Below are 26,597 nucleotides of genomic sequence, written 5' to 3'. Positions count from 1 at the left end.
CCTGATCATGTGACTCCTCCTCCATGTGACTGATCACATGACGGTGACATCATCGCAGGTCCTGTAAGCACACGGCTCCTCTACAGATACAGGTATGTGTGTTCTCTCCCTGTCAGGATTCTCTTATCTCCCTCCAGCAGCACAGATGGTATATTCCTCCCCCCCGCACACTGGTATGACCCATGCATTGTACTGACAATAAAACCTTACAAGGGTTAATCGCACCCCCTCCCCTATATAGAGGCCGATCCCCTCATCCCCTGATTTCTGTATTTTTTGTGGTTTTTACTTTAATATTATTTTATCTTTGCTCCTGGTGAGAGAAGGGTTAATATATTGTCTTGTTTCTGCTGCTGTTTGTGTTATTCCGCCATCTTTACTCATTTCCTATATCTCCGCCCAGTTGGCCCCCAGCTAGAAGCCCCGCCCTCCTGTCCTTGTGGCCCTATTCCTGTTATGTCTTTACCTCTAATATGTCAGGTTCTTCTTCTCCTTCTGGTTCTCTCCCCGCGGTGTCCACATGTCTCCCCGGCCGCCGCCATCTTGTAGAAGGAGGTTTATGGAGAACTGGGCCGACTCCTCTGTGGATCCAGGCTCTGCCGACACGCCCCCTCCCATAGACATGAATGGAGGGGGTGTGGCTGTGACATCAAGAGGGTGTGTGTGGCTGTGACATCATGAGGGTGTGTGTATGTGACATCATGAGGGGTGTGGCTGTGACATCATGAGGGGTGTGGCTGTGACATCATGAGGGGTGTGGCTGTGACATCATGAGGGGGCGTGGCTGTGACATCATGAGGGGGTGTGGCTGTGACATCATGAGGGTGTGTGGCTGTGACTTCACGAGGGGTTGTGTCTTTGACATCATGAGGGGGTGTGGCTGTGACATCATGAGGGGGTGTGGCTGTGACTTAACACAATGAACCCCTTTAACCCCTTAAGGACACATGACGTTCTCATACGTCTCCATTTCCGAGTCCTTAAGGACACATGACGTATGAGAACGTCATGTGTTTTACCGGCCCCCCGCAACCATCTGGAGCGGAGCCGGTCCCCGATGCCTGCTGAAATCGTTCAGCAGGCATCGGGGCATATCGCCCAGGGGGGTCATTATGACCCCCCATGTCGGCGATGGCCGCAGATCGCTGGACAATTCAGTCCAGCGATCTGCGGCGGATTCCGGGTCAATCGGGTCTCCAGTGACCCGGTGACCCGGAATTATTGGCTGATCGGGGCCGTCAGAGACGGCCCCGAACAACCAGAGCCAGCAGGGGTGAGGTGGCACTGGTGCCACCTCACGATCGCCCTGATTCGTCGGCCGGATTACCGGCCGACCAATCAGGGCGCCTGCTGCGGGTGTCACTCCCGCAACCCGCTCCGCCCCTCTTCCGGAGGACGTGAGCGGGTGCGGGACGTGCACCCCGGGTGCTGGGGACCCCGATCCCCGGCCTCAATGTTGGGATCGGGGCCCCAGGAGCAGCGGCGGCGGAGACGACGAGGGACTGACCTGTGCGGCTGGATCGTTGGAGGTGAGTGACAAGGGCATGCTGGGAGCTGTAGTTATGCAACAGCAGGAGGCAGACCACCACAACTCCCAGCATGCCCTTATGGGCATGCTGGGACTTGTAGTTTTGCAACAGCTGGAGGCACATTCTTTCTATGGAAAAGTGTACCTTCAGCTGTTGTGTAACTACAACTCCCAGCTTGCACAATCAGCTAAAGTGCATGCTGGGAGTTGTAGTGGTGCATCTGCTGGTTGCATAACTACAACTCCCAGCATGCCCGTTGGCTGTCGGTGACTGCTGAGAGTTGTAGTTTTGCAACAGCTGAAGGCACACTGAGTTAAGTAGCAAACCAGTGTGTCTCCAGCTGTTGCATAACTACAATCCCCAGCATCCCCAGCCAAAGTAGTATGCCTCCAGCTGTTGCATAACTACAACACCCAGCATGCCCTTCCGCTGTCCGTACATGCTGGGGGTTGTAGCTTTTGCAACAGCTGAAGGCACACTGGTTGCAAAACACTGAGTTTGTTACCAAACTCGGTGTTTCACAACCAGTGTGCCTCCAGCTGTTGCAAAACTACAACTCCCAGCATGCACTGATAGACCGTACATGCTGGGAGTTGTAGTTTTGCAACAGCTGGATGTTCCCCCCCCCCCCCCCAAATGTGAACGTACAGGGTACACTCACATGGGCGGAGGATTACAGTAAGTATCCGGCTGCAAGTTTGAGGTGCGGCAAAATTTCTGCCGCAGCTCAAACTGCCAGCGAGAAACTACTGTGAACCCCCGCCCGTGCGACTGTACCCTAAAAACACTACACTACACTAACACAAAATAAAATAAAAAGTAAAAAACCCTACATATACACATACCCCTACACAGCCCCCCTCCCCTCCCCAATAAAAATGAAAAACGTCTGGTACGCCACTGTTTCCAAAACGGAGCCTCCAGCGGTTGCAAAACTACAACTCCCAGCATGCACTGATAGACCGTACATGCTGGGAGTTGTAGTTTTGCAACAGCTGGATGTTCCCCCCCCCCCCCCAATGTGAACGTACAGGGTACACTCACATGGGCGGAGGATTACAGTAAGTATCCGGCTGCAAGTTTGAGCTGCGTCAAATTTTCTGCCGTAGCTCAAACTGCCAGCGAGAAACTACTGTGAACCCCCGCCCATGTGATTGTACCCTAAAAACACTACACTACACTACCACAAAATAAAATAAAAAGTAAAAAACACCACATATACACATACCCCTACACAGCCCCCCTCCCCTCCCCAATAAAAATGAAAAACGTCTGGTACGCCACTGTTTCCAAAACGGAGCCTCCAGCGGTTGCAAAACTACAACTCCCAGCATGCACTGATAGACCGTACATGCTGGGAGTTGTAGTTTTGCAACAGCTGGATGTTCCCCCCCCCCCCCAATGTGAACGTACAGGGTACACTCACATGGGCGGAGGATTACAGTAAGTATCCGGCTGCAAGTTTGAGCTGCGTCAAATTTTCTGCCGTAGCTCAAACTGCCAGCGAGAAACTACTGTGAACCCCCGCCCATGTGATTGTACCCTAAAAACACTACACTACACTACCACAAAATAAAATAAAAAGTAAAAAACACCACATATACACATACCCCTATACAACCCCCCTCCCCAATAAAAATGAAAAACGTCTGGTACGCCACTGTTTCCAAAACGGAGCCTCCAGCTGTTGCAAAACAACTACTCCCAGTATTGCCAGATAGCCGTTGACTGTCCAGGCATGCTGGGAGTTTTACAACAGCTGGAGGCACCCTGTTTGGGAATCACTGGCGTAGAATACCCCTATGTCCACCCCTATGCAAGTCCCTAATTTAGGCCTCAAATGCGCATGGCGCTCTCACTTTGGAGCCCTGTCGTATTTCAAGGCAACAGTTTAGGGCCACATATGGGGTATCGCCGTACTCGGGAGAAATTTTGGGGGGTATTTTCTGCTATTACCCTTTTAAAAAATGTAAAATTTTTGGGAAAACAAGCATTTTAGGTAAAAAAAATATATATTTTTTTACATATGCAAAAGTCGTGAAACACCTGTAGGGTATTAAGGTTCACATTACCCCTTGTTACGTTCCCCGAGGGGTCTAGTTTCCAAAATGGTATGCCATGTGTTTTTTTTTTTTGCTGTTCTGGCACCATAGGGGCTTCCTAAATGCGGCATGCCCCCAGAGCAAAATTTGCTTTCAAAAAGCCAAATGTTACTCCTTCTCTTCTGAGACCTGTAGTGCGCCAGCAGAGCACTTTTCACCCCCATATGGGGTGTTTTCTGAATCGGGAGAAATTGGGCTTCAAATTTTGGGGGGTATTTTCTGCTATTACCCTTTTTAAAAATGTAAACATTTTGGGAAAACAAGCATTTTAGGTTAAAAAAATTTTTTTTTTTTTACATATGCAAAAGTCGTGAAACACCTGTAGGGCATTAAGGTTCACGTTACCCCTTGTTACGTTCCCCGAGGGGTCTAGTTTCCAAAATGGTATGCCATGTGTTTTTTTTTTGCTGTTCTGGCACCATAGGGGCTTCCTAAATGCGGCATGCCCCCAGAGCAAAATTTGCTTTCAAAAAGCCAAATGTGACTCCTTCTCTTCTGAGACCTGTAGTGCACCAGCAGAGCACTTTTCACCCCCATGCGAGGTGTTTTCTGTATCGGGAGAAATTGGGCTTCAAATTTTGGGGGGTATTTTCTGCTATTACCCTTTTTAAAAATGTAAAATTTTTGGGAAACCAAGCATTTTAGGTAAAAAAAATATATATTTTTTTTACATATGCAAAAGTCGTGAATCACCTGTAGGGTATTAAGGTTCACATTACTCCTTGTTACGTTCCCTGAGGGGTCTAGTTTCCAAAATGGTATGCCATGTGTTTTTTTTTTGCTGTCCTGGCACCATAGGGGCTTCCTAAATGCGGCATGCCCCCCAAAAACCATTTGTCGCTCCTTCCCTTCTGAGCCCTCTACTGCGCCCGCCGAACAATTAACATAGACATATGAGGTATGTGCTTACTCGAGAGAAATTGGGTTTCAAATACAAGTAAAAATTTTCTCCTTTTTATCCCTTGCAAAAATTCAAAAATTGGGTCTACAAGAACATGCGAGTGTAAAAAATGAAGATTTTGAATTTTCTCCTTCACTTTGCTGCTATTCCTGTGAAACACCTAAAGGGTTAATACACTTACTGAATGTTTTTTTGAATACTTTAGGGGGTGTAGTTTTTATAATGGGGTCTTTTATGGGGTATTTCTAATATGAAGACCCTTCAAATCCACTTCAAAACTGAACTGGTCCCTGAAAAATAGTGAGTTTGAAAATTTTGTGAAAAATTTCAAAATTGCTACTGAACTTTGAAGCCCTCTGGTGTCTTCCAAAAGTAAAAACTCATAAATTTTATGATGCAAACATAAAGTAGACATATTGTATATGTGAACCCAAAAAAAATATATTTTGAATATCCATTTTCCTTACAAGCAGAGAGCTTCAAAGTTAGAAAAATGCAAAATTTTCATTTTTTTCATCAAATTTTGGGATTTTTCACCAAGAAAGGATGCAAGTTACCATAAAATTTTACCACTAAGTTAAAGTAGAATATGTCACGAAAAAACAATCTCGGAATCAGAATGATAACTAAAAGCATCAGAGCTATTAATGTTTAAAGTGACAGTGGTCAGAATTGCAAAAAACGCTCCGGTCCTTAAGGTATAAAATGGCCTGGTCCTTAAGGGGTTAAAGGTGCACTCCGCCCCCAGACATCTTCTTCTCTCTCTGAGGGAGGGGACAGACATTAATCTATAGATAAAATATAGTAAAATGATACATTAACCCTTCATCTCCCACATCCTATAAATCTTCCCATCTCCTCCGGCTCTGGTGTCCAAGGTGATAGATTAGTCGCCATCCATGAGTCTCATGATAGATTCTACCAGACGTGGCCCCCGTGGATGTGATTCCAGGATCCTGTGGAGTCGCCGTCCTGTTGTGTCCTCCAGCGCGTTCTCTGCTATATTGCTGGGTCATGTGATTGGTCGTCCATTCCCGCCTTATGCTCCTCCCCCCTTGTTTCCCTTCACCCTCTATCCTCCCTTTTCCTTCTCTTTTCTTTACGTTTACCTTCTTGTCTTTCTTTTCGTGTTGTCTGTGTTTGTTCTTCTGTATTTGATTCTTTTCCGCCAAAGATTCTGGATACGGTACGTAGCAAGAACTTGATATTATGATAGAATTTCCACCAACGCGTTTCTGCCACCGTTTACGGTGGCGTCATCAGGGAGGAATATATAACTATCTTTCTATTATCCAGATAGGTACCACAAAATGTATAGAAATCAATTTATGTATATGCCAAAGAAACCTAAAAAGGAAAGCATAATACCAATCTTATATAGAGACAGTGGAATCAGGCATGTAGCATATTGCCCCAGGTAACTTATAGTCAGTATCACCGCCTGTGGAGAAAAGAAATATTCAGATCCACTGTCTATATTCAGAATCCTGCGATCCACCTAGAAAAAAAGGCAGGAAAAAACTCTTTCACAATTGTGTCCTGTAAGAGAGCAAGATCCATAGAACTGTACAGTGACAGTCTATAGTACTCACGGTTTCAACGGATCAGTAGAGTAAAAACGTGAGACACCTGCAATCCTGCAGGGAGCCGGGGATTACTGGCTCACTCGCGGGTTCCAGCGAGGAGATGGCGTCTGACATCACATTCGCCCAATGCCGATTAAATACGCGCTGACCACGCCCACCGAGTGACACCATTACTGAAGGGGCGTGCGCATTCAAATGCGATTGACAGCGCAGGACAATCGCGGCTCGGGCGGTGTATATAGAAGATAAAGTGTCAGGTAAATCTAGCCTTGGACCACTTAAAGCAACCGCATCAATGATAATATTAAAAGGCATAAGGGGCAGATTAACCCATTCGTGCCTAATATAGTGTGCATATAGAGAGAAGGATTAAATATTATCGCAGCACGGACAGCGACTTCGCAACAGGGATTCCAGTTAGTAAAGGACCGATCATGAATGAGGTAAAGTCCTATTTTAATTGTTTAATAAGGCAGATAAAGTCTAACCACAATCATTAGTAAAGGACATTGAGGAACAAGAAGATGGTAGTACTATTAAAAAGAAAGTACTATGTGACTTCTATGCAGAGAGAGGGAATAGATGAGCCAACGAAGGAGAGATACGGGGGGGGGGAGTTTATATTATAGAAAGGACGAGAGCAGTATTTGCTCAGAAAGTCCCACGCTGGTCCCACACACCGTAGGAGTGGGCTGTCCTAGTTGGATAGGGAGGAGGGAATTATTGCATGGCTCTAGGGGACCTAAGATGTACCTGGTAAACCCTAATTAAAAGAGCCCTAAGCCTAGGCGGGGTGGCCGCCCTAAAAGGGCGGTCCCGCACAGGAACCTCCTAGAAACCTCTAGTTGACCCTAATTAGAATGGATGACCACTCACTCCTCCCGGCTGACTACAGCCGTCCCTGACTACCTACAGGTCATCCTGTGTGGGACCAACTGGAACAAGTTATATATATATATCAAAAAAAAATCTGTAAAAAACATCCATTTTGAATCTGCTCGTTAAGACCAGCAGGGGTCACTGTATTTAGCCTGTGTATCCAGCGACATTCTTTCTGCAGCAATATTCTATCCAAGTCCCCCTTTCTCTCAGATATAAATGCCCTTTCAATTCCAACAAATGACAAGTGGTGTAAGGTACCTCCATGGAAATGATTCATGTGGTTGGCAACTGAAGTCTCTCGAGAATTCCTAATGTTCCCAATGTGCTCTAAGATTCTTTTCTTGAATTCCCTACTTGTTTTTCCCACATAGAACATGGGACAAGGACACATAGCTATATAGATTACTCCTTTTGAGGAGCAATTTATATAGTGTGGGATGGTAATCCGTTCGTGATGATGTGGTATTGTATATGTCTTAATTACATATTGGCAAGCCCGAAAGTGTTTTTGTGTTTTTGTTTTACGCATTACCCAAAATACATAAGGGTCTTATTCCCCTAAAAGGACGCCCCAAAGTATCTGGGGCGGGCAGTATCTCGCAAAACGTGGGCATCTACATTGATAAAATCCTACGCCAATTTGTCTTCTCTTTACCCTCCTACTTAAGAGACACTATGGATCTGCTCCAACATATAGAGGGCGTCACCATTGATAATGAGACCATCATGGCTAGCATAGACGTAGAAGCCCGCTACTCTTCTATACACCATCATGTTGGGCTAGGGGCAGCAGCATATTTTTTAGATATGAGAGGTGCCCCCTTCCAGGAACATAACACGTTTGTTCTTCAATTACTTAAGTTCGTACTTACTCACAATTATTTCTTATTTCAAGGCCGAGTCTACCACCAGCTCAGGGGGACTGCAATGGGGAGCCCCTGTGCCCCCAGCTATGCAAACCTCACCCTGGGCTGGTGGGAGGCCACCACCCTCTTCTCAGATGATAGGGAACATTTCAGTGAGCATGCCTTAATTTGGTTACGTTTTATCGATGACGTGTTTGTTCTTTGGAAGGGGACTAAAGATACCTTTAGACAGTTAGTACAGGCGATTAATATCAATAATATAGGCCTTTTCTTTACATTTGAGATACAAGAAAGGATTCTCAACTTTCTAGATGTCAGCATAATTAGGGAGAGAGATGGAACTCTGCAGAGTACCATCTTTCGTAAAGCCACTTCTTCAAACAACCTCCTGAGGTGGAAGAGCTGTCATCCGGGCCCCCTAAAAAGGGGGATCCCGAAGGGACAGTTCCTCCGCCTCAGGAGGAATTGCTCCCGCCCAGATGATTACAAAAAAGAAGCACAAATTATGAAACAGCGATTTCGCAACAGAGGATATCCAGATTATGTATTAAATAAGGCTCAGAGAGAGGCCTCTATGAGACCACGGAGTGAACTGTTGGTGCCTAAACAAAATAGTGAATTTGCCACTAATTCAACTCCTGCCAGAATCATAGGCATGTATGATAAATATTTGATCCCTATACGGCAGATTATCACGAAACACTGGGACATTTTGAAGGTAGACCCAGATCTAAAGGAAATTATTACCAACACCCCGCAAATAACATAGAGAAGAGGCCGCAGTCTTGGTGACATGCTTGTCCACAGCCATCTTCGACAAATGGATTCTGTAGCACAACACTGGCTGGGTCGCATGTCACCAACAAAAGGCTGCTTTAAATGTGGCCAACGTGGGACTTGTGGCCAACGTGAGTACTATAGACTGTCACTGTACAGTTCTATGGATCTTGCTCTCTTACAGGACACAATTGTGAAAGAGTTTTTTCCTGCCTTTTTTTCTAGGTGGATCGCAGGATTCTGATTATAGACAGTGGATCTGCATATTTCTTTTCTCCACAGGCGGTGATACTGACTATAAGATACCTGGGGCAATATGCTACATGCCTGATTCCACTGTCTGTATATAAGATTGGTATTATGCTTTCCTTTTTAGGTTTCTTTGGCATATACATAAATTGATTTCTATACATTTTGTGGTACCTATTTGGACAATAGAAGATAGCTATATATTCCTCCCTGATGACGCCACTGTGAACGGTGGCAGAAACGCGTTGGTGGAAATTCTATCATAATATCAAGTTCTTGCTACGTACCGTATCCAGTGACTGTGCTGGCTGTCTATTTATCTTACATTTTAACTGTAATTGTGCAATAGGGATGTTGGCTGGGCTCAGCAATTATCCATTAAATAGCACTCTTCTCTGTTTAATTTTGCCATTTGGCTATTTCATGAATCAACACCTATAATAGTTTAATAATTTTAATTGCTACTAGTAAAAGTTATATTTTAAGCACATCCGGAGACTCTTATGTTCTCACTTTTTTGATATTTATATGCTGGATGATTTGTTTATGCAAACAGTGGTCCATGTAGAACCACCCTATTAGTTTCTACGTTTTAGTGATCCGCCAAAGATTCTGAAAGATTTTCTGGTAAATTTCCGAGGACGTCATCATAGAGGAGAACTCATCCGAAATCATTGTGACTATAATGTCTCCTCAGATGTTTCCCCAGATTATCTCCAGGAAATGGGTTTTATTTCTCCATAGAATCTGGTGCGGTTTATCATCGTCTCCTCTTCTTCCCTTCAGGTTTCTCCAATCCAGGATCCTCTGCTGATATCTTCTATATAAGAGAATTCTCCTGGATGACCCATCAACCATGGAGAGAGACAGGAACAAGATGGCCAACAGGATCATAAACCTCACCCTACAGATACTCTTCCGGCTTACTGGAGAGGTGAGGGATTCTGGGAGTGATGTCACATGACCTCATTCTTATCTATGTAATAACAGATGGATATGACTGGAGAGGTGAGGGATTCTGGGAGTGATGTCACATGACCTCATTCTTATCTATGTAATAACAGATGGATATGACTGGAGAGGTGAGGGATACTGAGAGTGATGTCACATGACCTCATTCTTATATATGTAATAACAGATGGATATGACTGGAGAGGTTAGGGATTCTGGGAGTGATGTCACATGACCTCATTCTTATCTATGTAATAACAGATGGATATGACTGGAGAGGTGAGGGATTCTGGGAGTGATGTCACATGACCTCATTCTTATCTATGTAATAACAGATGGATATGACTGGAGAGGTGAGGGATTCTGGGAGTGATGTCACATGACCTCATTCTTATCTATGTAATAACAGATGGATATGACTGGAGAGGTGAGGGATTCTGGGAGTGATGTCACATGACCTCATTCTTATCTATGTAATAACAGATGGATATGACTGGAGAGGTGAGGGATTCTGGGAGTGATGTCACGTGACCTCATTCTTATCTATGTAATAACAGATGGATATGACTGGAGAGGTGAGGGATACTGGGAGTGATGTCACATGACCTCATTCTTATATATGTAATAACAGATGGATATGACTGGAGAGGTTAGGGATTCTGGGAGTGATGTCACATGACCTCATTCTTATCTATGTAATAACAGATGGATATGACTGGAGAGGTGAGGGATTCTGGGAGTGATGTCACATGACCTCATTCTTATCTATGTAATAACAGATGGATATGACTGGAGAGGTGAGGGATTCTGGGAGTGATGTCACATGACCTCATTCTTATCTATGTAAAAACAGATGGATATGACTGGAGAGGTGAGGGATTCTGGGAATGTATGTAGTGATATTAATGTGTCTCTCCATACACAGGATTACACAGTAGTGAAGAAGTCCTCTAGTGGGCGCTGTCGGGCCCCTGTGTGTGAAGGATGGGGAAGAACCCTGAGCCCAATCCCGGGGCCCCCACCTAACTCCCTGATACATGAGGAAATGGATGAACAGAAGATCCGAGAACTCATCAACAAGATGATGGAGCTGCTGACTGGAGAGGTGACCCTGCTGGGACATTATACAGTAATGGAGGGGTCTGGTGATGACTGGAGAGGTGACACTGCTGGGACATTATACAGTAATGGAGGGGTCTGGTGATGACTGGAGAGGTGACACTGCTGGGACATTATACAGTAATGGAGGGGTCTGGTGATGACTGGAGAGGTGACACTGCTGGGACATTATACAGTAATGGAGAGGTCTGGGGATGACTGGAGAGGTGACACTGCTGGGACATTATACAGTAATGGAGGGGTCTGGTGATGACTGGAGAGGTGACACTGCTGGGACATTATACAGTAATGGAGGGGTCTGGTGATGACTGGAGAGGTGACACTGCTGGGATATTATACAGTAATGGAGGGGTCTGGTGATGACTGGAGAGGTGACACTGCTGGGACATTATACAGTAATGGAGGGGTCTGGTGATGACTGGAGAGGTGACACTGCTGGGACATTATACAGTAATGGAGGGGTCTGGTGATGACTGGAGAGGTGACACTGCTGGGAATGCTGGGACATTATACAGTAATGGAGGGGTCTGGTGATGACTGGAGAGGTGACACTGCTGGGAATGCTGGGACATTATACAGTAATGGAGGGGTCTGGTGATGACTGGAGAGGTGACACTGCTGGGGCATTATACAGTAATGGAGGGGTCTGGTGATGACTGGGGAGGTGACACTGCTGGGACATTATACAGTAATGGAGGGGTCTGGTGATGACAGGAGAGGTGACACTGCTGGGACATTATACAGTAATGGAGGGGTCTGGTGATGACTGGAGAGGTGACACTGCTGGGACATTATACAGTAATGGAGGGGTCTGGTGATGACTGGAGAGGTGACACTGCTGGAAATGCTGGGACATTATACAGTAATGGAAGGGTCTGGTGATGACTGTAGAGGTGACACTGCTGGGACATTATACAGTAATGGAGGGGTCTGGTGATGACTGGAGAGGTGACACTTCTGGGACATTATACAGTAATGGAGGGGTCTGGTGATGACTGGAGAGGTGACACTGCTGGGAATGCTGGGACATTATACAGTAATGGAGGGGTCTGGTGATGACTGGAGAGGTGACACTGCTGGGACATTATACAGTAATGGAGGGGTCTGGTGATGACTGGAGAGGTGACACTGCTGGGACATTATACAGTAATGGAGGGGTCTGGTGATGACTGGAGAGGTGACACTGCTGGGACATTATACAGTAATGGAAGGGTCTGGTGATGACTGGAGAGGTGACACTGCTGGGACATTATACAGTAATGGAGGGGTCTGGTGATGACTGGAGAGGTGACACTGCTGGGACATTATACAGTAATGGAGGGGTCTGGTGATGACTGGAGAGGTGACCCTGCTGGGACATTATACAGTAATGGAGGGGTCTGGTGATGACTGGAGAGGTGACACTGCTGGGACATTATACAGTAATGGAGGGGTCTGGTGATGACTGGAGAGGTGACACTGCTGGGACATTATACAGTAATGGAGGGGTCTGGTGATGACTGGAGAGGTGACACTGCTGGGACATTATACAGTAATGGAGGGGTCTGGTGATGACTGGAGAGGTGACACTGCTGGGACATTATACAGTAATGGAGGGGTCTGGTGATGACTGGAGAGGTGACACTGCTGGGACATTATACAGTAATGGAGGGGTCTGGTGATGACTGGAGAGGTGACACTGCTGGGACATTATACAGTAATGGAGGGGTCTAGTGATGACTGGAGAGGTGACACTGCTGGGACATTATACAGTAATGGAGGGGTCTGGTGATGACTGGAGAGGTGACACTGCTGGGACATTATACAGTAATGGAGGGGTCTGGTAATGACTGGAGAGGTGACACTGCTGGGACATTATACAGTAATGGAGGGGTCTGGTGATGACTGGAGAGGTGACACTGCTGGGACATTATACAGTAATGGAGGGGTCTGGTGATGACTGGAGAGGTGACCCTGCTGGGACATTATACAGTAATGGAGGGGTCTGGTGATGACTGGAGAGGTGACCCTGCTGGGACATTATACAGTAATGGAGGGGTCTGGTGATGACTGGAGAGGTGACACTGCTGGGACATTATACAGTAATGGAGGGGTCTGGTGATGACTGGAGAGGTGACCCTGCTGGGACATTATACAGTAATGGAGGGGTCTGGTGATGACTGGAGAGGTGACACTGCTGGGACATTATACAGTAATGGAGGGGTCTGGTGATGACTGGAGAGGTGACACTGCTGGGACATTATACAGTAATGGAGGGGTCTGGTGATGACTGGAGAGGTGACCCTGCTGGGACATTATACAGTAATGGAGGGGTCTGGTGATGACTGGAGAGGTGACACTGCTGGGACATTATACAGTAATGGAGGGGTCTGGTGATGACTGGAGAGGTGACACTGCTGGGACATTATACAGTAATGGAGGGGTCTGGTGATGACTGGATAGGTGACACTGCTGGGACATTATACAGTAATGGAGGGTCTGGTGATGACTGGAGAGGTGACACTGCTGGGACATTATACAGTAATGGAGGGGTCTGGTGATGACTGGAGAGGTTACACTGCTGGGACATTATACAGTAATGGAGGGGTCTGGTGATTACTGGAGAGGTGACACTGCTGGGACATTATACAGTAATGGAGGGGTCTGGTGATGACTGGAGAGGTGACACTGCTGGGACATTATACAGTAATGGAAGGGTCTGGTGATTACTGGAGAGGTGACACTGCTGGGACATTATACAGTAATGGAGGGGTCTGGTGATGACTGGAGAGGTGACACTGCTGGGACATTATACAGTAATGGAGGGGTCTGGTGATGACTGGAGAGGTGACACTGCTGGGACATTATACAGTAATGGAGGGGTCTGGTGATGACTGGAGAGGTGACACTGCTGGGACATTATACAGTAATGGAGGGGTCTGGTGATGACTGGAGAGGTGACACTGCTGGGACATTATACAGTAATGGAGGGGTCTGGTGATGACTGGAGAGGTGACACTGCTGGGACATTATACAGTAATGGAGGGGTCTGGTGATGACTGGAGAGGTGACCCTGCTGGGACATTATACAGTAATGGAGGGGTCTGGTGATGACTGGAGAGGTGACACTGCTGGGAATGCTGGGACATTATACAGTAATGGAGGGGTCTGGTGATGACTGGAGAGGTGACACTGCTGGTACATTATACAGTAATGGAGGGGTCTGGTGATGACTGGAGAGGTGACACTGCTGGGACATTATACAGTAATGGAGGGGTCTGGTGATGACTGGAGAGGTGACACTGCTGGGACATTATACAGTAATGGAGGGGTCTGGTGATGACTGGAGAGGTGACACTGCTGGGACATTATACAGTAATGGAGGGGTCTGGTGATGACTGGAGAGGTGACACTGCTGGGACATTATACAGTAATGGAGGGGTCTGGTGATGACTGGAGAGGTGACACCGCTGGGACATTATACAGTAATGGAGGGGTCTGGTGATGACTGGAGAGGTGACACTGCTGGGACATTATACAGTAATGGAGGGGTCTGGTGATGACTGGAGAGGTGACACTGCTGGGACATTATACAGTAATGGAGGGATCTGGTGATGACTGGAGAGGTGACACTGCTGGGAATGCTGGGACATTATACAGTAATGGAGGGGTCTGGTGATGACTGGAGAGGTGACCCTGCTGGGACATTATACAGTAATGGGGGGGTCTGGTGATGACTGGAGAGGTGACACTGCTGGGAATGCAGGGACATTATACAGTAATGGAGGGGTCTGGTGATGACTGGAGAGGTGACACTGCTGGGAATGCTGGGACATTATACAGTAATGGAGGGGTCTGGTGATGACTGGAGAGGTGACACTGCTGGGACATTATACAGTAATGGAGGGGTCTGGTGATGACTGGAGAGGTGACACTGCTGGGACATTATACAGTAATGGAGGGGTCTGGTGATGACTGGAGAGGTGACCCTGCTGAGACATTATACAGTAATGGAGGGGTCTGGTGATGACTGGAGAGGTGACCCTGCTGGGACATTATACAGTAATGGAGGGGTCTGGTGATGACTGGAGAGGTGACCCTGCTGGGACATTATACAGTAATGGAGGGGTCTGGTGATGACTGGAGAGGTGACACTGCTGGGACATTATACAGTAATGGAGGGGTCTGGTGATGACTGGAGAGGTGACACTGCTGGGAATGCTGGGACATTATACAGTAATGGAGGGGTCTGGTGATGACTGGAGAGGTGACACTGCTGGTACATTATACAGTAATGGAGGGGTCTGGTGATGACTGGAGAGGTGACACTGCTGGGACATTATACAGTAATGGAGGGGTCTGGTGATGACTGGAGAGGTGACACTGCTGGGACATTATACAGTAATGGAGGGGTCTGGTGATGACTGGAGAGGTGACACTGCTGGGAATGCTGGGACATTATACAGTAATGGAGGGGTCTGGGGATGACTGGAGAGGTGACACTGCTGGGACATTATACAGTAATGGAGGGGTCTGGTGATGACTGGAGAGGTGACCCTGCTGGGACATTATACAGTAATGGAGGGGTCTGGTGATGACTGGAGAGGTGACCCTGCTGGGACATTATACAGTAATGGAGGGGTCTGGTGATGACTGGAGAGGTGACCCTGCTGGGACATTATACAGTAATGGAGGGGTCTGGTGATGACTGGAGAGGTGACCCTGCTGGGAATGCTGGGACATTATACAGTAATGGAGGGATCTGGTGATGACTGGAGAGGTGACACTGCTGGGACATTATACAGTAATGGAGGGGTCTGGTGATGACTGGAGAGGTGACACTGCTGGGACATTATACAGTAATGGAGGGGTCTGGTGATGACTGGAGAGGTGACACTGCTGGGAATGCTGGGACATTATACAGTAATGGAGGGGTCTGGGGATGACTGGAGAGGTGACACTGCTGGGAATGCTGGGACGTTATACAGTAATGGAGGGGTCTGGTGATGACTGGAGAGGTGACCCTGCTGGGACATTATACAGTAATGGAGGGGTCTGGTGATGACTGGAGAGGTGACACTGCTGGGAATGCTGGGATATTATACAGTAATGGAGGGGTCTGGTGATGACTGGAGAGGTGACCCTGCTGGGACATTATACAGTAATGGGGGGGTCTGGTGATGACTGGAGAGGTGACACTGCTGGGAATGCAGGGACATTATACAGTAATGGAGGGGTCTGGTGATGACTGGAGAGGTGACACTGCTGGGAATGCTGGGACATTATACAGTAATGGAGGGGTCTGGTGATGACTGGAGAGGTGACACTGCTGGGACATTATACAGTAATGGAGGGGTCTGGTGATGACTGGAGAGGTGACACTGCTGGGACATTATACAGTAATGGAGGGGTCTGGTGATGACTGGAGAGGTGACCCTGCTGAGACATTATACAGTAATGGAGGGGTCTGGTGATGACTGGAGAGGTGACCCTGCTGGGACATTATACAGTAATGGAGGGGTCTGGTGATGACTGGAGAGGTGACCCTGCTGGGACATTATACAGTAATGGAGGGGTCTGGTGATGACTGGAGAGGTGACACTGCTGGGACATTATACAGTAATGGAGGGGTCTGGTGATGACTGGAGAGGTGACACTGCTGGGAATGCTGGGACATTATACAGTAATGGAGGGGTCTGGTGATGACTGGAGAGGTGACACTGCTGGTACATTATACAGTAATGGAGGGGTCTGGTGATGACTGGAGAGGTGACACTGCTGGGACATTATACAGTAATGGAGGGGTCTGGTGATGACTGGAGAGGTGACACTGCTGGGACATTATACAGTAATGGAGGGGTCTGGTGATGACTGGAGAGGTGACACTGCTGGGAATGCTGGGACATTATACAGTAATGGAGGGGTCTGGGGATGACTGGAGAGGTGACACTGCTGGGACATTATACAGTAATGGAGGGGTCTGGTGATGACTGGAGAGGTGACCCTGCTGGGACATTATACAGTAATGGAGGGGTCTGGTGATGACTGGAGAGGTGACCCTGCTGGGACATTATACAGTAATGGAGGGGTCTGGTGATGACTGGAGAGGTGACCCTGCTGGGACATTATACAGTAATGGAGGGGTCTGGTGATGACTGGAGAGGTGACCCTGCTGGGAATGCTGGGACATTATACAGTAATGGAGGGATCTGGTGATGACTGGAGAGGTGACACTGCTGGGACATTATACAGTAATGGAGGGGTCTGGTGATGACTGGAGAGGTGACACTGCTGGGACATTATACAGTAATGGAGGGGTCTGGTGATGACTGGAGAGGTGACACTGCTGGGAATGCTGGGACATTATACAGTAATGGAGGGGTCTGGGGATGACTGGAGAGGTGACACTGCTGGGAATGCTGGGACGTTATACAGTAATGGAGGGGTCTGGTGATGACTGGAGAGGTGACCCTGCTGGGACATTATACAGTAATGGAGGGGTCTGGTGATGACTGGAGAGGTGACACTGCTGGGAATGCTGGGATATTATACAGTAATGGAGGGGTCTGGTGATGACTGGAGAGGTGACACTGCTGGGACATTATACAGTAATGGAGGGGTCTGGTGATGACTGGAGAGGTGACACTGCTAAGACATTATACAGTAATGGAGGGGTCTGGTGATGACTGGAGAGGTGACACTGCTGGGACATTATACAGTAATGGAGGGGTCTGGTGATGACTGGAGAGGTGACACTGCTGGGACATTATACAGTAATGGAGGGGTCTGGTGATGACTGGAGAGGTGACACCGCTGGGACATTATACAGTAATGGAGGGGTCTGGTGATGACTGGAGAGGTGACACTGCTGGGACATTATACAGTAATGGAGGGGTCTGGTGATGACTGGAGAGGTGACACTGCTGGGACATTATACAGTAATGGAGGGGTCTGGTGATGACTGGAGAGGTGACACTGCTGGGACATTATACAGTAATGGAGGGGTCTGGTGATGACAGGAGAGGTGACACTGCTGGGACATTATACAGTAATGGAGGGGTCTGGTGATGACTGGAGAGGTGACACTGCTGGGACATTATACAGTAATGGAGGGGTCTGGTGATGACTGGAGAGATGACACTGCTGGGACATTATACAGTAATGGAGGGGTCTGGTGATGACTGGAGAGGTGACACTGCTGGGACATTATACAGTAATGGAGGGTTCTGGTGATGACTGGAGAGGTGACACTGCTGGGACATTATACAGTAATGGAGGGGTCTGGTGATGACTGGAGAGGTGACACTGCTGGGACATTATACAGTAATGGAGGGGGTCTGGTGATGACTGGAGAGGTGACCCTGCTGGGAATGCTGGGACATTATACAGTAATGGAGGGGTCTGGTGATGACTGGAGAGGTGACACTGCTGGGACATTATACAGTAATGGAGGGGTCTGGTGATGACTGGAGAGGTGACACTGCTGGGACATTATACAGTAATGGAGGGGTCTGGTGATGACTGGAGAGGTGACACTGCTGGGACATTATACAGTAATGGAGGGGTCTGGTGATGACTGGAGAGGTGACACTGCTGGGAATGCTGGGACATTATACAGTAATGGAGGGGTCTGGTGATGACTGGAGAGGTGACACTGCTGGGACATTATACAGTAGTGGAGGGGTCTGGTGATGACTGGAGAGGTGACACTGCTGGGAATGCTGGGACATTATACAGTATACAATATTTCTTCCTCATCTTATGAATCAGGGTGAAGATCTGAACAATATTAAAGCTCCAGAGACAGATGTCAGCGGTGATGAGCAGTATAAAGAGGACATTCCTACAGGAAAAGATCTGAACTATATTAATGCTTTAAACATAGTAGTAAAAGAAGAAGAAGAGACGGATGTGAGCGGTGATGAGCAGTATAAGGAGGACATTCCTACAGGGAAAGATCTGATATATCGTAATACTACAGACATAAAAGAAGAAGAAGAGACAGATGTGAGCGGTGATGAGCAGTATAAGGAGGACATTCCTACAGGTACCTGCCCAGGTGAGTAGTAACCACTAAATGTAAAGTACAGTCACAGATTCTGCTCAGTCACCGATTATAATAATTGTTTATGACATTTTTTTTAAAGGGGTACTCCGATAGAAAACAATGTTTTTTTTTTAATCAACTGGTGCTAGAACATTATTCAGAATTGTAAATTACTTTTATTTGAAAATATTAATCCTTCTAGTACTTATCAGCTGTCGTATCCTGCAGAGAAAGTTGTGTAGTTCTTTCTGTCTGACCACAGTGCTCTCTGCTGACACCTCTGTCCGTGTCAGGAGCTGGTCAGAGCAGGAGAGGTTTGCTATAAGGAGTTTCTCCTACTTTGGACAGTTCCTGACCTGGACAGAGGTGGCAGCAGAGAGCACTGTGTTCAGACTGAAAAGAACTACACATCTTCCTCTGGAGCATACAGCAGTTTATAAGTTCTGGAAAGATTAAGATTTTTAAATATAAAGTAATTTATAAACCTGTTGACCTTTTGGGGACCAGGTGATCTAAAAAAAAAAAAATTGTGGTTCCACCGGAGTACCCATGTAACTAATAATCACCAACTGACCAACACCAGTGAATAGAGGTGGCTTAAAACATCACTTTTAATATATACTCAATAAAAGTAGAAAGTACAATCAGTGCCGTTCCGTGCATGTACTCGATAATCTTTGATCCAAATTATAACTGCTAAAAGCAAATATAATTATATCCAAGCTAGGAGTGCTATAGTATAATTCAAGCACATCCAACCATGAAAAAAAGTGTGCTACATCAAAGCACAATCAAGCTGATGTGACAAATCACTTGGGGTCACCCAGCAAATAGTTACTCCTTCAGTCATCCAATGATGGCGACTGAGTCTCCCAACGCGTTTCTATCGCCTGTTACGGCAGTGTCATCAGAGGAGGTATTGACATAGGAGTCAATCAAAAGTAGACCGTCAGGGTGTGTACCAACTGAACGGACTAAGTCAAGGGGCTGCAGCATGTAACCATACAGCCGTTGGCTGTCCGGGCATGCTGGGAGTTGTAGTTTTGCAACATCTGGAGGTCCGCAGGTTGAAGACCACTGGTATAGGAGGTAGTACTGATCTGTTTCCCCCTCCGGACCCGTCACCGATGCCATGGATGTCGCTCCATCGCTGTCGCCACGTCCCCGTGGTGTCCCCGACGCTCCGGACGTCTTTTTCCCCGGGATCCACGCTCTCCATCACGTCGCCACGCACGCCGCTCCTATTGGATGACAGGAAGGCGTGCGCGACGACGTGATGACGTAGAAGGAGAGCGCCAACCATGCAGGGGATCCCGGCACGGAGCAGACACCGAGGAGGCAGGTAAGGTCCCTCCCGGTGTCCTGTAAGCTGTTCGGGACACCGCAATTTCACCGCGGCGGTCCCGAACAGCCCGACTGAGCAGCCGGGTTAGTGTCACTTTGGCTTCAGACGCGGCGGTCAGCTTTGATCGCGATCGGTGATGTCCTGTATTAGCCGCAGGTCCCGGCCGATGATGGCCGCAGGGACCGACCCGATAGGTGTGTGTATTCACCATATAAGACGCACCAACTTTCCCCCCCCCCCCCCCCCAGTTTTGGGGAAGAAAAAGTGCGTCTTATATGGCGAAAAATACGGTATATTAACTTAGCCACCTGCTACAATCTAAAAAAGATGGTATACACATATATCAAACGAAAAAGTGTAACAGGTTTGATAATTCTATGGCTGCTGTAAAGAGATGTTATAAAAAACAAGGATATAAACCTATCACTCGGTTTCAGTCTATCAGATGGAGACAAAATGTACATCTATATAGAGAGCTGACAGAAGAAGCCAAAATTAACCAGACTCCTAAAATACAGCCAAATATAGACAATCTCAGCCCACCAAAATGTATGGGAGATAGAGCTTGTAGGGGTTGTCAAGAAATACTTAGCTTTAGACCCAAAACCTGGCAAGTCTCTGAATTCAAAGAAGTCACAACGCGTTTCTTGCCCTGGTCATCAGGGGACAATGGGGGGCAACGGATGGCATTGTGATGGTAGGATGGCGAATAGTATGATGCTGCTGGATAGTCAGATTGATCATCTTGACATCATTCCATCTATCTTATACATACTAGTATCATGATTTTTTGCTGCTAACTGCTCTAGATTGCAGCAATAATCTTAGACCAGGAAGGAGTCACCACACAGGTCACTACCGGACTTCATAACCACGATTTAATTTGGTATTGTGACCATAGGTCAATCCTTTCCTTCTCCTATCCATTTATCTAGATAGCATCATATAGTGAGATAGTCAGCCTCCTGCGTGTGTTTATTCAGGGAGAGTGGAGGCAACTAGGGGTAGGTTCCTTATCAGGACGTTCACTCCGCCTAGGGTCAGGGGTAGTATCAGGGCCCTGAGTTATAGGGTATATAGGTAACGGCCACACACCCATAGGCCATTTGATCCCTAGGCCCATCCCCCCTGTCCCCATCCCCTTATCCCCCATCTTGCCTTTAGCTTTTTATCTGTAAGATCCCAGACCTGACAAGTCTCCAGATTGGTTGGAGCTATCCTAAGCAAGTACAAGATACTGCTGTTCTCTGAGTAATCATTTATATCACTGTGTGACGTCACGCTCCGCCCCTCAATGCAAGCCTACGGGAGGGGGCATGATAGCTATCACGCCCCCTCCCGTAGGCTTGCATTGCGGGGCGGAGCGTGACGCCACACGCCGGCGCAGGCGTGACGTCACACGCCACCCGCCCTGTAGTCGCCGGTAATCAGTCCCGGAGCGAACACGCTTCGGGCACTGATTACAAATGGGGTGCCGCGTGCATGATCCCGGGGGTCCCCAGCAGCAGGACTCCCGCGATCAGGCATCTTATCCCCTATCCTTTGGATAGGGGATAAGATGTTTAAGCACCGGAGAATCCCTTAAAGTTTGTTTTGGATTAACATTTACAATTTTTGGGTGGTTTTCTTTGATTTTGTTGTTTTAGTGATGATAATTAAAAGTTATATTTTAGTGTCTTTCTGTGATCCTGATTTAGTCTGATACTTTGGTTATAGTCTCTAGTTCTGTGACAGTAACAAAAACTATGCAAATTAGATATCGCTGTGATCGTATGGACCGGACTTATATATTAATGTACAGGTAATACAATATAAGATCGGTCCCACAAAATAAAAGCTCTCAAACCCAGTGTAGATGGAAAAATAAAAGAGTTATGGCTATGAGGAGAGGAGGGGGAAAAAGAAAACACAAAAGCTTAAATTTCCTGGGTCGTTAAGGGGTTAATACTGATAATAAAATCTGTGTTATTCTCTGCAGATTCTTGTAGCAGGAGATCAGAGGAGAATCTTATATCTTCAGATTATAAAGCAGATGATGATATCACACAAGATACATATGAAGAACATTCCATTATCCCAGATACACCCTCAGCCCTTCACAGCCAAGATCTGTCATCTCATCCTTATATACAGGTCCTGTCTTCTCATTCATCACAGGATGTTCAGCAAAATAAAAGTCATAGAAGGGGTGTTGGACATGAAAGAGATCATACAGGAAAGAAATCATATTCATGCTCAGAATGTGGGAAATGTTTTACTTTTAAATCAGGTCTTGTTCAACATCAAAGAATTCACACAGGAGAGAAGCCATTTTCATGTTCAGTATGTGGGAAATGTTTTACTCAGAAATCAGACCTTGTTGTACATCAAAGAACTCACACAGGGGAGAAGCCATATTCATGTTCAGAATGTGGGAAATGTTTTACTTTTAAATCAGGTCTTGTTGTACATCAGAGAACTCACAAAGGAGAGAAACCATATTCATGTTCAGAATGTGGGAGATGTTTTGCCCAGAAATCAGATCTTGTTAAACATCAAAGAACTCACACAAGAGAGAAGCCATTTTCATGTGCAGAATGTGAGAAATGTTTTACTGATAAATCATATCTTGTCCAACATAAAAGAATGCACACAGGGGAGAAGCCATTTTCATGTTTACAATGTGGGAAATGTTTTACTCGGAAATTAAGTCTTATCGGACATCAAAGAACTCACACAGGGGAGAAGCCATTTTCATGCTCAGAATGTGGGAAATGTTTTATCCTGAAATCAATTCTTGCTGTACATCAAAGAACTCACACAAAAGAGAAGCCATTTTCATGTTTAGAATGTGGGAGATGTTTTTCTCGGAAATCAGGTCTTCTTCAGCATCAAAAAACTCACACAGGGGAGAAGCCAATTCAGAGCACATCTATATATTAACCATGTACATAGGATAGTTGACAGTAATACTTACATATATATATATAATATGTCATGGCTGTAAATGTTTGCACCCCTGTAATTTTTCGAGAAAATTAAGTATTTCTCACAGAAAAGGATTGCAGTAACATATGTTTTGCTATACGCATGTTTATTCCCTTTGTGTGTATTAGAACTAAACAAAAAAAAAGGGAGGATAAAAAGCAAATTGGACATAATGTCACCAAACTCAAAACATGGGCTGGACAAAATTATTTGCACCCTGTACTTAATATGTGGTTGCACACCCTTTGCAAAAAAAAATTACAAATCAGTGGCTTCCTATAACCATCAATAAGCTTCTTACACCTCAGCCGGAATTTTGGACCACTCTTCCTATAACCATCAATAAGCTTCTTACACCTCTCAGCCGGAATGTTGGACCACTCTTCCTTTGCAAAATGCTCCAGGTCTCTCTTATTGGAAGGCTCCTTTTCCCAACAGTAATTGTAAGATCTCTCCACAGGTGATCAATGGGATTTAGATCTGGACTCATTGCTGACACTTCAGAACTCTCCAGCGCTTTGTTGCCATCCATTTCTGGGTGCTCTATGCCGTATGTTTGGGGTCATTATCCTGCTGGAAGACAAGATCTCGGACGCAAACCCAGCTTTCTGACACTGGCCTGTACAGTGTTACCCAAAATCCGTTGGTAATCCTCAAATTTCATGATGCCTTGTACCCATTCAAGGCCCTCAGTGCCAGAGGCAGCAAAACAACCCAAAACATCACTGACCTCCACCATATTTCACTGTAGGTACTGTGTTCTTTTCTTTGTAGGCCTCATTCCATTTTCGGTAAACAGTAGAATCATGTGCTTTACCAAAGAGCTCTATCTTGGTCTCATCTGTCCACAAGACGTTTTCCCAGAAGGATTTTGGTTACTCAAGTTCATTTTGGCAAAATGTGGTCTTGCTTTTTTATGTCTCTGTGTCAGAAGTGGGGTCCTCCTGGGTCTCCTCCATAGTGGGGTCCTCCTGGCTCTCCTGCCATAGTGGGGTCCTCCTGGGTCTCCTCCATAGTGGGGGTCCTCCTGGGTCTCCTCCATAGCGTTTCATTTAAATGTCGACGGATAGTTTGCGCTGACACTGATGCTCCCTGAGCCTGCAGGACAGCTTGAATATCTTTGGAACTTGTTTGGGGCTGCTTATCCACCATCCGGACTATCCTGCGTTGACACCTTTCATCAATTTTTCTCTTCTGTCCACACCCAGGGAGATTAGCTACAGTGCAATGGGTTGTAAACTTCTTGATAATGTTGCGCACTGTGGGCAAAGGCGAATCTAGATCTCTGGAGATGGACTTGTAACCTTGAGATTGTTGATATTTTTCCACAATTTTGGTTCTCAAGTCCTCAGACAGTTCTCTTCTCTTTCTGTTGTCCATGCTTAGTGTGACACAGACACACAATGCAAAGACTAAGTGAACTTCTCTCCTTTTTATCTGCTTTCAGGTGTGATTTTTATATTGCCCACACCTGTTACTGGTCCCAGGTGAATTTAAAGGAGCATCACATGCTGGAAACAATCTTATTTTTCCAAATTTGAAAGGGTGCCAATCATTTTGTCCAGACCATTTTTGGAGTTCAATTTGCTGTTTTTTCCTCCCTTTTTTGGTTTAGTTCTAATACACACAAAGGGAATAAACATGTGAATAGCAAAACATGTGTTACTGCAATACTTTCCTGTGAGAAATACTTAAGTTTCCAGAAAAATTTCAGGGGTACCAACATTTATGGCCATGACTGTATAATACATCCAATATAACTATATAAGCATATAATACATCTAATATAACAATATAAACATATAATACATCTAATATAACAATATAAACATATAATACATCCAATATAACAATATATACATATAATACATCCAATATAACAATATAAGCATATAATACGTCCAATATAACAATATATACATATAATACATCCAATATAACAATATATACATATAATACATCCAATATAACAATATAAGCATATAATACGTCCAATATAACAATATATACATATAATACATCCAATATAACAATATAAATATATAATACATCCAATATAACAATATAAATATATAATACGTCCAATATAAACATATATGTCCAATATAAACATATAAAGCGTACAATATAAACATATAATACGTCCAATATAACAATATAAACATATAATACGTCCAATATAACAATATAAACATATAATACGTCCAATATAAACATATAATACATCCAATATAACAATATAAACATATAATACGTCCAATATAAACATATAATACGTCCAATATAACAATATAAATATATATGTCCAATATAACAATATAAGCATATAAGACGTCCAATATAACAATATATATATATAATGCGTCCAATATAACAATATAAACATATAATACGACCAATATAACAATATAAGCATATAAGACGTCCAATATAACAATATAAACATATAATACGTCCAATATAACAATATAAATATATATGTCCAATATAACAATATAAGCATATAAGACGTCCAATATAACAATATATATATATAATGCGTCCAATATAACAATATAAACATATAATACGACCAATATAACAATATAAGCATATAAGACGTCCAATATAACAATATAAACATATAATACGTCCAATATAACAATATAAACATATAATACATACAATATAAACATATAATACATACAATATAACAATATAAACATATAATATGTCCAGTATAACAATAAAAACATATAATACGTCCAATATAACAATATAAACATATAATACGTCCAATATAAACATATAATACATCCAATATAACAATATAAACATATAATACGTCCAATATAAACATATAATACGTCCAATATAACAATATAAATATATATGTCCAATATAACAATATAAGCATATAAGACGTCCAATATAACAATATATATATATAATGCGTCCAATATAACAATATAAACATATAATACGACCAATATAACAATATAAGCATATAAGACGTCCAATATAACAATATAAACATATAATACGTCCAATATAACAATATAAACATATAATACATCCAATATAAACATATAATACATCCAATATAACAATATAAACATATAATACGTCCAATATAACAATATAAACATATAATACATCCAATATAACAATATAAACATATAATACGTCCAATATAACAATATAAACATATAATACATCCAATATAACAATATTCATAAAAGACGTCCAATATAACAATATAAGCATATAATACGTCCAGTATAACAATATAAACATATAATACGTCCAATATAACAA

General features: G+C 44.8%; 1 protein-coding gene across 1 annotated transcript; it reads left to right on the top strand.

Moving 5' to 3' along the window:
• The first annotated feature begins 10,816 nt into the window (after positions 1–10,816).
• LOC130298063 (oocyte zinc finger protein XlCOF7.1-like) lies at positions 10,817–25,157 on the top strand. The gene is made up of 3 exons (XM_056550958.1): positions 10,817–10,948; positions 18,712–19,000; positions 22,312–25,157. The coding sequence occupies exons 1-3, from the start codon at positions 10,889–10,891 to the stop codon at positions 23,253–23,255; spliced, it is 1,293 nt and encodes a 430-aa protein (XP_056406933.1). The 5' UTR covers positions 10,817–10,888; the 3' UTR covers positions 23,256–25,157.
• The last annotated feature ends 1,440 nt before the right edge of the window (positions 25,158–26,597 follow it).

This window comes from Hyla sarda (genome assembly GCF_029499605.1).
Source record: "Hyla sarda isolate aHylSar1 chromosome 1 unlocalized genomic scaffold, aHylSar1.hap1 SUPER_1_unloc_2, whole genome shotgun sequence".
In the NCBI taxonomy this organism is placed as follows: domain Eukaryota; kingdom Metazoa; phylum Chordata; class Amphibia; order Anura; family Hylidae; genus Hyla; species Hyla sarda.
This window is presented reverse-complemented; position numbering and strand designations above follow the sequence as displayed.